Source organism: Podarcis raffonei, chromosome 5 (assembly GCF_027172205.1).
Source record: "Podarcis raffonei isolate rPodRaf1 chromosome 5, rPodRaf1.pri, whole genome shotgun sequence".
Lineage (NCBI taxonomy): Eukaryota > Metazoa > Chordata > Lepidosauria > Squamata > Lacertidae > Podarcis > Podarcis raffonei.
Window position 1 is genome coordinate 78,022,519 of NC_070606.1, and position 16,909 is coordinate 78,039,427.

Consider the following 16,909-nt stretch of genomic DNA (forward strand, 5'->3'; position numbering starts at 1 on the left):
AACCTCACAAATATCCAAGCCATGCTGCCAGAACCATTACAGTTGCATCTCTGTCTCGGGAGACAATGGATGAGTCCACCTGTCTAAGCTCAATTCCTCAATTAGAGTCTGGACCCAGAACCATAACAGCACCTACCATAAATCATAGAGTTGGGTGGTACTAAAATGCCTATTTAATTTAACTTCCTGCCTAAAGTAGGGTCCGCGTCCCTTTTTTCTGCTGTATAACATAAGAAGGCACTGCGTGTTATGTGACCAGCGTAAATGGAACTGTTATTAAATGAATCCTGAGATCTGATTTCCAATACCTCTAGAATTCAACATAACGGTAAATATTCCTTTGAACAACGAAACAAGTATCTTCATATAACATAATCATGATCAGGCTGGTGAATTTAATGTTTCCATGATTAAGGTGTCCAGAGCAGAACTAATTTCACATTCCTTACAAAGGTTCATTAACTTCAAAGCCTTAGTGAAAAGAAACGAAGGGAGCTGGAGCTTAGACCACCAGTCGTTGTTAGGAAAATCTAAACACCCTTGCAGTTTAGCAAAGATGCGGAGAATCTTTATCCGGCAGGCAAACAGGAAGAGGTCATCTTCAGACACAAACTTCGGCCACGGGTGATGCTCAGCGAGCGGCTTTTAAGGAAGCAAAAAAGCAAGGAGTTAATGTAGTTCCCAAGTCACATGGCAGTTCTCGCTTGCAGAAAGCCAGAAAGGTCGCACAGGGAAGGAAACCTGAGTATTGTTTTAAATCAAGGGAAATTATTACTGTGAGACTGACCAACATTGCTTTCTTATTTCTCTCTGAGCGTGAAGAGAGGCAAGGACCAGATTCCCTCTTCTTACTTGGAATTTACTGATGGTCAGACCTTGTTGATGTTAAAGGTAAAGGGACCCCTGACCATTAGGTCCAGTCGTGACCGACTCGGGTTGCGGAGCTCATCTCGCTTTATCGGGTGAGGGAGCCGGCGTACAGCTTCTGGGTCATGTGGCCAGAGCAGCACACAGAAACACTGTTTACCTTCCCGCTGGAGCGGTACCTATTTATCTACTTGCAGTTTGATGTGCTTTCGAACTGCTAGGTTGGCAGGAGCAGGGACCGAGCAACGGGAGCTCACCCCACTGCAGGGATTCGAACCGCCGACCTTCTGATCGGCAAGTCCTAGGCTCTGTGGTTTAACCCACAGTGCCACCCGTGTCCCTTGATGTTGGCAAGGCTAAAAAGAGGGTGATTTGGAGAACTTCCCCATTCCCTGGCATGCCCTCAGACCAGGGGTTAACTACGCCAGCCCTGAAGTTGGCATTGTTGGTTCACTAATTTCCCTCTCATTCTTCCCAGTGGGAGGGGAAATGTAAAAAACAAAACAAAAAAAAAAACAAGCCAAAAACAAACTGGAAAAGGAATGGGGAGTTCAAAGAGCACTAATTTCTACCCACTTGAGAACATGGAATTAAGTGGATGAGCCACCTTCAGTTTTCCCTTCCCAAAGCCTTTCTTTAAAAAGTTGCTTTCAAAAAACAAAACACCAACCCTATTTTTATTCAACCTCATTAAAACTGCAGAAATAGCAAAAGGCATAAAACCAACTCAGGTCAGGGGAGTATTTCAGAAACTTCCCTCTTCGCATGCACATGGGCACCACATTTGCTGAAGCCTCAAGAAGGGCAGGATTCTCTGACATTTGCTAATATGTCCAATATTATTCCTACTCACAGTAGACCCATTGAAATTAATGGGAATGGCTAACTTAGGTCCATTAATTTCAATGGATCTACTCTGAATAGAACTTAGATGGATTCATCCCAATGTCCTTTTATTCTCTTAAAACTGCTATTTCCTGTGCTCCCTGTTAAAAAAAAAGCATGCCGTTCCTGTTCTCATTTTCAAATTTGCTGAAATTTAATGTATGGAACTATATTGCTAAGCAATGTGTGCTTGAGAGAAGCTCAAGAACAGTTATGGACGCACTGATAATCTGCATGGATCAGATTACATAAGCAATTCTTAAACTTCATGGCTGAAGAGTGTTCTACCTACTAGATTTTTAATTTAAAAGTTTTATATAATATTCTTCCTTGGCCTGTTCTCAGTCTGCTTTTTTCTTAACTTATCCTATAAGCCACATCATTTGAGTCTCAGCCTGAATTCTTGGTTATACAAATTCATACAAGTACATGCTTTCATAAATCTTTTTGAAATTATAAATTGTTTCCCTCTTTTTGTTCACTAGAGCAGGGGAACCCCAACTTCCATCTGACTGACATTTTGGTTTATTTGGTCAAGTGATGCTGAACTATAGGCATTGTCTTGTACAAACCAGATAAACTATGTGTCAGTCTTTGGCCGATTTAACATCGTTTTTCAAGTAGCTCTGTAAGTTCGAAGCAAACTGCTCCAGTCCTTTTTTCGAAAATGTTTTCTATATTTACCCCCAAAACAATCCCACCCTCTCTTGTTCAGCTGTGCCTTAAGAACATGTAAACTCATCCACCCTCCTCCATATTAACTCTAAAATAAAGTACCTTTACTTTTGCTCCTATGTTGATTTTTGCCTGCTTGCCCCTTGCAAGGAAAGAAATGGCTACTCTGTCTTGCTCAACTATCCTGACACCAACGTTCTGGTTCAAGGATAGAAAGACTGGCTTAAACGGTGCTCTCGAGACGCACTTCTGCAAATTGTTGGGCCAGATCCACGTTTTCACTTTGTTGCCAGCTTCGTCCGAATAATGTCCTCCTCGAATCGTAACATTTATCCTAAATGTGGAAAATAACAACTTGAGAGGACCTCAGAATGGGAAGGGGAGAAAACCTGGCTGTACAGCCCAAGCCCTTGTCTGAAAATATCTTCACATCCAGATACAGTGGTACCTCGTGTTAAGAACTTAATTTGTTCTGGAGGTGCGTTCTTAACCTGAAACTGTTCTTAACCTGAGGTACCACTTTAGCTAATGGGGCCTCCCGCTGCCGCCACACGATTTCTGTTCTCATCCTGAAGCAAAGTTCTTAACCTGAGGTACTATTTCTGGGTTAGCGGAGTCTGTAACCTGAAGTGTCTGTAACCCAAGGTACCACTGTACTGCCAAATCAAATAGGGGGGGGGGGAATGGCGAATGTACAAGGGGAAGCTCCAAGTTTGGATCAACAAAAACCAAATACTGGCTTGCCTCCACACCGGGGTCACTTACCTCATCAAAGATCAGCCCACCCAACTCTTAGGATCATCGTCTCCATTGCTAGATAAATAGGATAGTGTTTAACTAATTATTCCATTAAAAACCTTTTACTGGCTAACAAGCTGCCCCCAATTAATTTGACACAGACACCATCCCAGAAGAATTGTTCCTTCTCTTTTGACATAGGAGGGGGTACCTTTTCTAATATAGCTGCTGTGGCATAGGCATTCATCAATGTGAAAACAAGGAATGTGTTTTCTTTTTTTAAAAAGTTTGAAAAAGAAGAAGCGTTTGGATTTGATATCCCGCTTTATCACTATCCTAAGGAGTCTCAAAGCAGCTAACAATCTCCTTTCCCTTCCTCTCCCACAACAAACACTCTGTGAGGTGAGTGGGGCTGAGAGACTTCAGAGAAGTGTGCCCAATGTCACCCAGCAGCTGCATGTGGAGGAGCAGGGAAGTGAACCCGGTTCACCATATTACGAGTCTACCGCTCTTAACCACTACACCACACTGGCACTGGTCGATTTTACTTACAGGAAAATGTAAACGTATTTAATGAGCTGACCGACTGATTAAAACCTACACAATTTATCACTTAGCATTTCTTTCATCGGGAGGCAGAACTACAAATTTGGCCTCATGGGGTTTTTAATACCCCGGAGCTCAGCAAGTTCAGAGGATGCCGTTTCTCCTAGCGCAGTGTTGTTGTGATGGGACAAACCTCATGTGCTGAACATCTTCCTGTCAGGCTGCTCTTGCACCCATCTTACTTCTTCGTCCCTGACTGGCATTCAGCCATGGTCCCTTGCTCAGACGCTAACCTCTCCCCCTTGCTGCTAATTCTGCCAGCCTGCCTCTGCTGAAAGGAAGCCACAGCCCAGCAGCTAAAACGCCATTCTGTCTTATAACTTCCCTTTCTCACAGCAGGGCTGAAACACGTGACTATTCTGGGAACAAATGTGAACCTTTCGAAATGGCTCTCAAATTTCCAATTCTTGTGGTTTTATCGGCAGGAAATCCATTTTTAAAGTTCAGTTGGAATTTTCACCAGTAATCTCCAGTATTCTTTATTTGCCATTTGGTTAACAAAGGACACAGCATTTTTTTGAATTAGAAAACGAGGTCCTGACCACCCTTCAATTTACAAGTACAAAACACTGGTATACATTTTACTACCTAAACGTAAAACAACAAGACCAAACTGAATGAACTGAACGTACCACACATTTCCATTTGAATGATAGCAAGTCCCATTGCCACAGGAATCGAACACTGCTTGGATTTCTGCATTCTCAGGCTTGTCGTCTTGTACTATGGCAACGTAGCCTGTGCCCTCATTCCTTCGTACAATGATAATCGCCAGATTTCCAGAGGGATAGCTGTATGTAGATAAGGTTCCAATGGGCCCATTAACATGCTTAGGAACGTTGTCGCGTTATCAAGGTGTGTGCATGGCTTCAACTGATTAGTTCTTTGTGTGCGTGTGTGTTTTTGGATACCACTTCTGAACGATTCAGTCCTACTTTCTGCTATGCTTTTGCACCCATATCACAACAAACACCAGAAACACTATGTGTACTTCTGTAACCCAATAAAATCTTCAATAAAAACAAGCAAACAAACCCAAACAAACACTGTTACTACCCCTTCCAGGGTTGTTTAATAGCAAAACAGAGTGGCTAAGATTGCAGCAAAAACCCACCACCTTCGATAAAGTGAAATAGTAGCTCCTAGGAAAATCCTTCAACTGGTCCAAATTGTGGCTGCCTGGCTTGGAGTTTGGAACATGCTACTTTTTATCTAGTTCCATCTTCACCTTTATCTAGTAGCATGGTAACCCATTTCCCCCCAGACTCAGTTATGAGCCATTAATAGCCTTTAAAGCCTTTGCAGTGCAACACTATACACACCTACTGAGAAGTTATATTCCACTAAATTCGGTGTGGCTTACTCCTAGTGCAGAGGTTCTCCAACTTTTGTCTCTGGGCAACACTTTCAGAATAAAAATTAGCTCACTGCTTTTCTAACTGATAAGAAATACATTGCATAACAAAAAGAAACAACTCTTTGTGGTGCCTGATTTATAACACAGAACACAACTTTATAATATGAACATGGGAAGTCCAGAAAGTATAAAAGGATGCAGCTACATAAGAACATGGGTCGTTCCCCAAATATAATTATAAGCAAGCCTTTTACATTAAGTAGGTATACAAACTCAATGAGAAGTGTGAGCTTGCTTCTTAGGCCTAATCTGAGACAGACAAACAAACTCTCATCTCATCAACACAAAGTCTTTCTCTTTTCTGATCTTTCATATTAGTTGAAAATCCTTGTTGACAATAGATTCTGGGGAACTGTAGAAGAATAAGCAGTACTCTTGAATATCTATCCATATTCTGGAAATAAAAACATTATTTTGATACTATACTATACTGCACTGCACTGAAATATTTAAATGTTTTTTTGATTATCCTTGAATCTTCCTGCCACAGCAGTGCCAGGGGCGCACCACACCCTTTGAGAACCACTGCCCTTGATGGCTTTAGGATTGCATAATTAATAGCTTACTAATAACCTGTACTAGCTGCTCTTTTACAAGTGCTGACACTTGGGACCCCTCCAGACCGGTGATTTTCCACGGGTGCATTCTGCAACACGTCACTGATACAGTAATAGCGGTGGATTTATACTGGAACATCCACATATTCTGATTTATTAGTTTTGTAATATTTCTCCAACATTATTGCATTACTGCCATCAGCAGGGGCGTTACTCTCGCACTACAGCCCAAGCAAAGTGGGACAAAAACACCCCGTAACAGTTGTGGTATAAAAAGTTACAGGATTTCAGGGGGAAGTTATGGAACATGCACTGATTGGAGACAAAGCAGTATAGCAGCCCTGACATTTGCAGGCACAAAGATCACTTCCTTATAGCTTTGTAAAGCACTAATTCCTTGGTCCAACATTCGCAATATTACTAAGGAGGACGGGAATCTGCTCCTCACGTATAAGCATAGATAGAAATAGGAAAAAACCACCCTCTTTACCACAATATTGACTGTGACCATGACAGGGTGGTTAAAAGGTGAGGTAAAGTTACACGCATAGTTGAATTTGAGTTGAGTTCTTAACCTTTTCCCAATGAAATTGATGGGACTTAAAATGTGCTTAGCTTTGGCTGAATTATACCCTTAATACTGTGAAGATGTGCCTCAGTTATCGCCACAAGTCAAAAAAACCAAAACCACAAAAAGGATACAATATTTGTGCACTACCATCTGGAAACATGGTAAGAAACTTCACACCGTTTTTGTAGTATTGCTGGAAGAACTGGTTTTTCAGCAACTGCACACGAAAGGAAAACAAGACACGTACTTTAAAACGATATTTTGTTTTCAGGAGAATTAGTATACAAAAGGCAAGAAGAAGAAGAAAAAGGTCACTACACAAAAAGGGTGGTGGGATTAGGTAACAAAAAGCTACGCTGCCCGACTGAATTGTCTCTTCCCAGTTTTCTCCTTCTACAAGTTGATGAGTTTCTAGTCAGACCTGCTGACTCCCAGCTCTGTGATCCTGTAGCCAAGTGACGGTTAATAGTTGACAGTTCTGGGAATGGAGGCACCAGAGTGCAAGATCTCAGTCAAGCGGTCGCAGGCCTTTCCTCCGCGGCAACCAGGTTGGATGTTACATAGGCAAACATTCAAGCCTGCATTCTGCCAGCAACTAAAGTCCATTCCAAAACCAATCACTGTCCATACAAAAGCTGGAAACCTAGAGTTGGAAAGTGGCTTCAAACCCAACCCTCTGTCAATACAGGAAGTCTGCTGCTCCAGCATCCCTGCTAGAACTACAAATCCCAGAGTTCCATAGGAAGAGGGACTGGTGGTTAAATCACTCTGGGAAATGTCGGTCTGGGAGGGAAACAGAGGTCTCCTAAGAACTCTCATCATCCTTAACAAATGACAGTCTCCAGGATGTGGGGGTGGGGAGCCATGACTTTTAAAGTGGTATTAAAGGTAAAGATAAAGGGACCCCTGACCATTAGGTCCAGTCATGGCCGACTCTGGGGTTGCGGCACTCATCTCGCTTTATTGGCCGAGGGAGCCGGCATACAGCTTCCGGGTCATGTGGCCAGCATGACTAAGCCGCTTCTGGCAAACCAGAGCAGTGCACGGAAACGCCGTTTACCTTCCCACTGGAGTGGTACCTATTTATCTACTTGCACTTTGACATCCTTTCAAAATGCTAGGTTGGCAGGAGCAGGGACCGAGCAACGGGAGCTCACCCCGTCGCAGGGATTCGAAGTGCTGACCTTCTGATCTGCAAGTCCTAGGCTCAGTGGTTTAACCCACAGTGCCAGCCGCGTCCCTAAAAAAAGTGGTATTATGGTGCTTTAAATGTGTGGTGCAGCTGTTGCCATAGTCAAATGCAGAATGCTCTGTCCTATGAATGTTTTTATCCTGGAAGAAGACGCAGGTCCATTAATGGGGTTCCAGCGCAGGAAAATCCAGGTGGTTACCTTTCCACCTGCAATAGTGAAATCACAGCTAGAGATGCTGTAGCTTGCGTCTTGGCTCCTGGGACTTCGGAATTTAATTCCCTGGAGAGGCATCTTTGTCCAGCCCGTTATAGAAGGTCTATATTGGGACAGGCAGTAGGAAATGGTGCTGAGTTGCCGAGTATCTAGGGAACATGAAGCAGCACAGAATGTTGTTCAATAAAGGTTATTCAATAAACTTGAACTAAGTAGAACAAAAACCAATTTCAATTTAGTTCAGATTTATTTTGTTTCATTTGGGTTTTTAATAGCTTGCTCTTCAATACAAATTATTAGCGCGGCTCCCAATATGAAATTAAAAACCACTATAATGGAGTTAAAAACGAATAAAGAAATTATAGCAAAACACAGCAGCAACACAAATTGGATTAGCAGCCAAGGTAAAAATTACAACATATGTTTATATTAAGAGTCTTAAATGAACCTGTTTACTAACCTGAAACAATAAAACAGAGAGTTAAAAAAAAATACAATGCACATCTCTTATCTAGGTGTGTTGGTGAACCGGAAGCTACAACTAATCCAGAATGCGGCAGCTAGACTGGTGACTGGGAGCGGCCGCTGAGACCATATAACATTGGTCTTGAAAGACCTACACTGGCTCCCAGTACATTTCCGAGCACAATTCATAGTGTTGGTGCTGACCTTTAAAGCCCTAAACTACCTCAGTCCAGTATACCTGAAGGAGCGTCTCCACCTCCATCGTTCTGCCTGGACACTGAGGTCCAGTGCCAAGGGCCTTCTGGCGGTTCCCTCGCTGCGAGAAGCCAAGTTACAGGGAACCAGGCAGAGAGCCTTCTCGGTAGTGGCACCCGCCCTGTGGAACGCCCTCCCACCAGGTGTCAAAGAGAAAAATAACTACCAAACTTTTAGAAGACATCTGAAGGCAGCCCTGTTTAGGGAAGCTTTTAATGTTTAATAGGTTATTGTATTTTAGTGTTTTGTTGGAAGCTTCCCAGAGTGGCTGGGGAAACCCAGCCAGATGGGCGTGGTATAAATAAATTATTACCGTATTTTTCGCACCATAGGACGCACTTTTTCCCTCCTAAAAAGCAAGGGAAAATGTGTGTGCGTCCTATGGAGCGAATGCAGGCTTTCGCTGAAGCCTGGAAAGTGAGAGGGGTCGGTGCGCACCGACCCCTCTCGCTCTCCAGGCTTCAGGAAGCTATCCGCTAGCCGTGGGAGACCCAGCTCTCCCACGGCTAGCGGAGCGCTGCATTAATCCCGAAGCTTGGGGCGTGCGGAGCTCAGCGCGCCCCAAGCTTCTGGGTGCCGGCAAGGTCTCCGCTAGCCGTCTAGACCTTGCCGGCACCCAGAAGCTTGGGGCGCGCTGAGCTCCGCAGCCCCAAGCTTCGGGATTAGCGCTCCGCTAGCTGTGTCTAGGCTGCGGATAGCAGCCTGCTTCCCGGAGCGTCGGGCGCCCTGAAAGCAGAGCGCCCGGCGCTTCGGGAACACATCCGCAGCCTAGGCAACCCTGCGGGAGGTGCCGCAGGGATGTCTAGGCTGCGGATAGCAGCCTGCTTCCCGGAGTGTCGGGCGCCCTGAAAGCAGAGCGCCCGGCGCTTCGGGAACACATCCGCAGCCTAGGCAACCCTGCGGGAGGTGCCGCAGGGATGTCTAGGCTGCGGATAGCAGCCTGCTTCCCGGAGCGTCGGGCGCCCTGAAAGCAGAGCGCCCGGCGCTTCGGGAACACATCCGCAGCCTAGGCAACCCTGCGGGAGATCCCGCAGGGATGTCTAGGCTGCGGATAGCAGCCTGCTTCCCGGAGCGTCGCGCGCCCTGAAAGCAGAGCGCCCGGCACTTAGGGAACACATCCGCAGGGTGGGGAGCCCTGCAGGAGTTCCCTGCAAGGCTCCCCAAGCTGCGGATAGCAGCCTGCCGCCCGGCGGGTGGGGCGCCCTGAATCAGAGCGCCCCTCGCGCTGGGCAGACATCCGCAGGGTGGGGAGCCCTGCAGGAGTTCCCTGCAAGGCTCCCCAAGCTGCGGGTAGCAGCCTGCCGCCCGGCGGGTGGGGCGCCCTGAATCAGAGCGCCCCTCGCGCCGGGCAGACATCCGCAGGGTGGGGAGCCCTGCAGGAGTTCCCCGCAAGACTCCCCAAGCTGCGGATAGCAGCCTGCCGCCCGGCGGGCGGGGCGCCCTGAATCAGAGCGCCCCTCGCGCCGGGCAGACATCCGCAGGGTGGGGAGCCCTGCAGGAGTTCCCCGCAAGACTCCCCAAGCTGCGGATAGCAGCCTGCCGCCCGGCGGGTGGGGCGCCCTGAATCAGAGCGCCCCTCGCGCAGGGCAGACATCCGCAGGGTGGGGAGCCCTGCAGGAGTTCCCCGCAAGGCTCCCCAAGCTGCGGATAGCAGCCTGCCGCCCGGCGGGCGGGGCGCCCTGAAGCAGAGCGCCCCGCGCGCCAGGCAGACATCAGCCAGCCCCACAAGCTCGGGGGACAGCAGGGAGGTGCAGCGCCACTATCCCGCTGTTCCTCGACCTGGTTCGGTTTCCCTGACCTGCTTTTGGGGGGGGGATAAAGGGAAATTTTTTTTCCTTTATTTCCCCCCCAAAAAACTAGGTGTGCCCTATGGTCCGGTGCGTCCAATCGTGCGAAAAATACGGTATTATTATTATTATTATTATTATTATTATTATTATTACTATTATTGGTAGGAACATGCTAGATCTGACCCAAGAGACCATTTAATCCAGGGATGGGTAACTCTGACCCTCCAGATGTTGCTGAACTACAAGTGTCATCATCTGGCTGGGGACAGGGCAAGATTCTAGTGTAAGAGTGAATATGTGCCAGTTTTCAATCTCTGCTATATAAGAGCCATTCTCATGGTTTCACCCACTAATGAGTACTGTCCATAATAATTTGCAGAAAAATTAGAACTCACAGTCAAAGACATGAGTTGGAGAGACGTCCTTTTCTCTCTCTGCTTTCTCTCTTGGGAGGTGGACAGCCTGTTGGGCCATTTGTTTCTCCTTCAACCTGCAAAATCAAAACGTACATGGCATGAACCCCCAATTTCTTAAACGTTGAATTCCAGATCCTCTTGGAGGGCTGGCAAGGTGACTAGCTGATCTTTTAGCCACTGAAACAGAAGAGATGCTCTTCTGCTACAGATCACCCTGGTCTTGCTCAGCGATGTATTTTTCTATAACAGAAAGTTTGACTGCACATGTTTGGGTGTAACAATTAGCTAAAGCCTATGAATCAGGGCCATACCTCCTGAAGTAGCAGGAAAGCTCAAAACTCAATATACAGTGGTACCTTGATTCTCGAACTTAATCTGTTCCGTTCGACTCCTGAAACCGTTCGAAAACCAAGGTGCGGCTTCCGATTGGCTGCTTCCTGCACTCAATCGGAAGCAGCGGAAGCCATGTCAGACATTCGGCTTCTGAAAAACATTCGCAAACCAGAACACTTACTTCCGGGTTTGCAGTGTTCGGGAGCCGATTTGTTTGGGAGCCAAGCTGTTCGAGAATCAAGGTGCCACTGCAATCATTACCCTGCTCTTTCTTGCAAAGCACTTCAGAAATGCTGGCTTGCCCCAAATGATACCAAAATTGTTCCTGAAAGTAGCATGTACACCAGCCGGCTTGCAATACCTTTGGCGAGCTCTTTCTCTGGCTTTTTTCCTCTCTTCCGCAGTTCCTTCGACCTGCTTAGTGGTGATATCAATCAGCTGAACTCCTTCCTTCACATAGCGCTTTTTCTCATTGACAATGAACTCGTGAAGATCTCTGCATTGCTGGCAACAGAAAAGCTGGAAGGCAAGATCCTACAGTTATCTCGCGGCCACGTCGCTCTTGACTTTGTAGTGATGCCATTAGCATGATTTCCCCATTACTTACATTTCCATATTCTGCTATTTGTTCTAGACTTTCAAATGACGGATAATTTCTCAGTGGGCTGCCACAGAACTCACAGATTTCTCCATAGTGTTTTTCCAACTGCAGAGAGGAAACGGAACATTTTGAAGACGTTAGTGATGACAATCACCTTGCGGGAAAGTTCAATATTAGGTGTGTAATTTAAAAAAAAAAATTAAGGACTGAAATGTAGCTAGGCTGAAAAGGGATCTAGCCTATGTTAATAAAGAAAGCTGAAAAGTGCTCTAGCCTATGGTAAAGGCGGCTGAAATGTCTCCAAGCCCTTTCCAATGTTTTTTTATTGGAGGGGGGTGTCACCCCAAATGTCACTATTTTAGATTTGCTTAATGGAGAAATGCTCCCATTCTTGTAATCTTATTTTGCAGCTATTTCAATCCTGTTGTCTGTTTTATTGCATCTGATCCACGGTCATTCCATGGGCAAAAGGGCTCTTTCCATTCATGTAAGGCACTGAAATCCTGTGGAGGCAATAATAATAATAATAATAATAATAATAATAATAATAATAATAATTTACTTTCCCCAGTTTCCCCAGTCACTCTGGGAGGCTCCCAACAGAATATTAAAAACACTATAAAACATCAAACATTAAAACTTCCCCACTGGAGAAGGGATGGGGGAACTGTTTTAGCCAATTTCTCTTTCCCTGTGCAGCCCCCTGTGCTACCTGGCAAGCTGCTCCAAAGGTTTAAGGGTCACGTCCCCCCCCCCAAGCAGCATGAGGGGCAAGGGGCGGGAGGGGGAGGATCAATCAACAATCCTATCTCCTTCCTCCAGAGCAAGCAGAACTCTGCTGAGAGTAACTCTGGATCAGAGGCGCAGTCTTGCACTGAATATTGGGGGGTGGGATGGAGGTGGTTCCTGGTGCACAGCGTTCACATGTGATGTCATGGGCCCAGCATGTGTCGCACACGTGTGACATCATGCCCGCAATGCACATGCAACATCGCATCACCGGGAGGAGGCCAAGCGCAGAGCCCACCCCTGTGCCAACAGATTTTGAGGGGGCTGAATTCACCCCACTCCTAGGAGTTGGTGCACCGGATCTGGATCCAGCTCACGACATGTAATGTTTACATTTGCAACAGATTCTTTTGCAACTGTTTTTAGCCATTTTGCCACCTTTGAGGCGAGTGAGGTATGCTGGTGCTGGTCATTACAAACCCATGATTTTGTCATAGTCAAGCCTCAGATGCACAAATCGCAGTGCATCTGGTAAAACACAAATCCTGCCCCTGTATCTTCTTAACACAAAAGTTAAAGCAAAATAAATACGTGTAGCTTATTCACTCCCAGAGTTCCAATTCCCGGTAACTACAGTGCCTAGAATTTTTTGAGGGAAAGGATGTGCTTCAAATGTGTTTTAAAGGTGCAAGCATGTACTGAAAATGGAATAACAGCAACAACAATGTGCAAGACTCTGCTCTCGGTCAGAATTAAGTATTTTTTAAACCTCTCAGAGTGTAAATAAGTGAAACTGAAGCCCTCCAAGTCACCTGACAGCATTCACTTTCATCCAAAACTAAGTAGATGAGGAAAATGGAGGGGAGGGTCCTGTGTTAAGGACTGCAGGGATTTTTTTTTTTTATTACCTGGGCATGAATTGTCCCCAAAGGCACGCTAAAAAACCACAGCAAGCAATCTGAACAGGCTTATTTTAAGCCTCCTTCTGTAAACGGCATAAGAAAACAAGCAGCTCCTTGGCTTTCCAAAGCTCCAAGGAAAGAATAAACAGCAGCAGAAATAATTCAATGCAGCGCTACAGCGAACGACCAGCAGGGGGCAATGTTAAAGTTGTCAGGAATGCCATCCCTAATAAAATAGAGGCCATGAATCCAAATCGAAAATTGAAATTACTGCATTGCATTTGCTCATAACACGCAGTGACCAGCACTGAGGGCTGCATCTACTGAACAAAGGAGCAGGGAAAGGAAACTGAATGAAGGAAAGGCTTGCAGGGTTAGGCAAGGGTGGGAACTGGGGTGCAGTCCTCTCCTGTTTTGGTTACTTGTCCCCAGAATCGTGAAAAGTTTCTGAAGCAGAAAAAAGCATTATGAAAAAGTTTATTTAAATTATAGGGTTGATGGGCGTTGTAGTCCAGAAAATCTGGAGGGTGCCAGTTTGTAGAAGAAGGATATGACCTAGTTATCATGCTAAGCAAATAATCCCTACTTCCCAGCTTTTTCTCAGATCTCTATCCCCATAATGCAGAGGTTCTCAGACTGCTGTCTGCAAGTCTCATTCAGGTGCTGTGAAAAGACTGCAGAGCAGGTGGGAATATCTTCCCTTGGCCCTGAGGTGTATTCATTTTTTATTTTTATTTTTGACAGTGGAGAGCAAGTCATTTTGACTATAGCCACCCGCAAGTTCAAATGCAGAAACAGGATGAATGCTGAACTTGCAAATTCTCAGGCTACAGCTGACAAACTCTGATGGCTTTAAAAGAATGCCCCTCCCTGTTATTCCCACGACACTTCCTTTTAAGGCATTTAAATAAAATATTGCAAATACATATTTTGGCTACAACCCAGAGGCTACATTTTTTGCATTTAGCTGTCAGATATTATTTTAGCGAGCAGCTCGGCATGACCATTAATAACTCCTAAAAGTCCCATTACTTTGAAGGGAGAGTTGAAATCTCTGCTTAGCTCACTCTCACGGAAATCAGTGAGATTTATAAGTATTTAGCTTTCACAAAACTGCCTCCTAAATGTCCATAACACGCAACATCTCACTCTGCAAAATGCAAAAAGAGAGTTGAGATTCCTGTATACAATATCAAGGTTGTGAGGTTCATCTCCTGACTGAAGTCAGGCAGAACTCTGTGTGCCTAAATAAAGCAGAGCTGGAACTTGGCAGGTTCCATCAGTATTACTTCAAAATTCGGTAACATACCAGCAACTTGTATACACCATTGGACAATAAGGCACTGTGCCCTTTTAATAAGAACCCGTGGAACAAACTTTATGCAAACAAAGTGCCAGAATCAGTCAATTTCGCCTACAGAAATAACATAGCTGCTTCTTTCTTATAGATGATAATTATGACTAATTCATCTCGCCAACAAAGTAAGTAAAGAAAACACTAAGTGATTATAATTTCCCCGCTCCTGGGGAAAATCTCAAACCCTTGGATTTCAGAATATTGCTTTTCTTAAATGAATTCTCAATCAATGAATTTTCTTAAATGAATTCTCACCTTAGAATAGGAAGTCATTCAACCCTGGTAGTTTTTGGCTTTTGCAATAATACTGACTATTATTCTCCCTACCCATCCCACACCCTGTAAATTGGAAATGGCGATATTTCTGCAATGGATTTTCATCAGAATTTACTACAGTGTTCAGGCAATTCATGTGGATGCTCTTTAAAAAATAAATTTAAAAATGACTAATGTAAAATTTGGCTAGCAAAATGCTGAATGGAGAGAGGGAAAGTAACATAGGGTTTAAAGAACTGGTGCCTTTTCCCAATCCAATAATCTAATTTCCGCTATCAGTTCAACAGAGCTTGCTTCCTCAAGTCTTATAGAATCATAGAATCATAGAGTTGGAAGAGACCACAAGGGCCATCGAGCCCAACCCCCTGCCAAGCAGGAAACACCATCAGAGCACTCCAGACATATGGTTGTCAAGCCTCTGCTTAAAGACCTCCAAAGAAGGAGACTCCACCACACTCCTTGGCAGCAAATTCCACTGTCGAACAGCTCTTACTGTCAGGAAGTTCTTCCTAATGTTTAGGTGGAATCTTCTTTCTTGTAGTTTGGATCCATTGCTCCATGTCCGCTTCTCTGGAGCAGCAGAAAACAACCTTTCTCCCTCCTCTATGTGACATCCTTTTATATATTTGAACATGGCTATCATATCACCCCTTAACCTCCTCTTCTCCAGGCTAAACATGCCCAGCTCCCTTAGCCGTTCCTCATAAGGCATCGTTTCCAGGCCTTTGACACATTTTGCACATTTCTAAAAAAAGACCCATACACCTCTTCAACTTGCCTGCAGCTCTCATTTTTTACTGGAACAGGTGGTGTCAAACAGTAACACACCACTGAACTATATCACTTGTTGTTCCTTTCCTGGTCTCCTCTCCCAAATCCAGACTTGTTAATCTTGATTAACATCAAGGATGGCTTGGAGAGTCTTGTTTCCCTTTCCCTTTCTCAAGGGATTACAGGCAACTGTAAATGATCCAATTTCTTTAAGGATCTTAGAGCCATCTGTTTCCTGGAAAGCGTGACAAACGGCAATCTAGACACAGGATGAGGCTTCCCCGCATAAGTTTCTGGAGTATACCTGCCTCTAGACACCAAATAGTTTCAACTCTTCCACTTCTGAATGCTATTTACCATTTTATTTTGTCTTTATGCAGCGTTCTTCTCAGGCTACTTAGCTAAGCAAATCAGTATGTTTTTAAAAGTATGTGGTATAGCCCCTTCTGAGATGCAGGTCTGGTGGCAGGGGTTTGGGGTCACGTATTGAAATATGCATACAGAAAATTAGTACATCAAAGAGAAAAGTGTGTGTGCACGTGTGTTTAGAGGAAATGGGACATTCAGTCACACAAAGATATGCATTCATAAGTGGTGACACTTCAAAAGCACTACACTGTAGGTTTGCACAAAAGTGTGCAATGCACCACACATTTCCCTGTGTGTTATTTTACGCACACATCTCCCTGGTTATCCTACATGCACAAACCACAGAATGGATAGAGACACCACCTCGAAATTAATGTCTTCTCTTGATGATTCTGGCCTATAGGCTAGTATAGTTGGTGGACCAACGCTGGACAGGGTGCGTAGAGATTCCTGAAACAGCTTTAAGAAGTCTTCTTGAAACTTAAAAGAAAAAGAAAAAAAACACAATACAATGAACAATACAATACAAGAGATTAATTCAATTTCAAATCTAGAACCTCGTTGCCCAGAATGTTCCCAAAGATGAATGGCATCAGCCTAGATTTGGCTGAAAGCAAAAGGGAAAGGGATGGCGGTGGGGACGTTGAGTTGGGAGGATGCTTTGGCCAAAATGTGCAGAGACCACGAGTGACAAATACCTCCGTGTCGCACAAAATGTCTAAGCAGCTGAGGTCCTCGTACCAGACGGCGTAGATATCTAAACATACACAAGGAGAATGGGTTAGGAAATTGGTCCGTTCTTGCTTTTAAGGTCTGAATCAAAGGACACACCCACATCGCTTATTTAGGACTGGGGATGCTGAAGTAGCAACAGGCCAGCGACAGCCAATTGTGGCACCCAATTGTGATACCTTGAACATGTT

General features: G+C 44.9%; 1 protein-coding gene across 2 annotated transcripts in view; it reads right to left on the reverse strand.

The window, feature by feature from the left end:
* Nucleotides 1-375: 375 nt before the first annotated feature.
* ERICH6 (glutamate rich 6) overlaps nucleotides 376-16,909 on the reverse strand; it is a 33,610-nt gene continuing 17,076 nt past the window's right edge. For both annotated transcript variants that reach the window (XM_053390275.1, XM_053390274.1), the window contains exons 9-18: nucleotides 16,685-16,743; nucleotides 16,350-16,466; nucleotides 11,589-11,687; nucleotides 11,343-11,500; nucleotides 10,628-10,722; nucleotides 7,708-7,871; nucleotides 6,448-6,533; nucleotides 4,404-4,562; nucleotides 2,530-2,761; nucleotides 376-642 (exon numbers count right to left, since the gene is read on the reverse strand). In XM_053390275.1, the coding sequence (XP_053246250.1) occupies nucleotides 382-642; nucleotides 2,530-2,761; nucleotides 4,404-4,562; nucleotides 6,448-6,533; nucleotides 7,708-7,871; nucleotides 10,628-10,722; nucleotides 11,343-11,500; nucleotides 11,589-11,687; nucleotides 16,350-16,466; nucleotides 16,685-16,743 (1,430 nt within the window). In that variant the 3' untranslated portion in view covers nucleotides 376-381. The remainder of the gene's footprint in view (nucleotides 643-2,529; nucleotides 2,762-4,403; nucleotides 4,563-6,447; nucleotides 6,534-7,707; nucleotides 7,872-10,627; nucleotides 10,723-11,342; nucleotides 11,501-11,588; nucleotides 11,688-16,349; nucleotides 16,467-16,684; nucleotides 16,744-16,909) is intronic.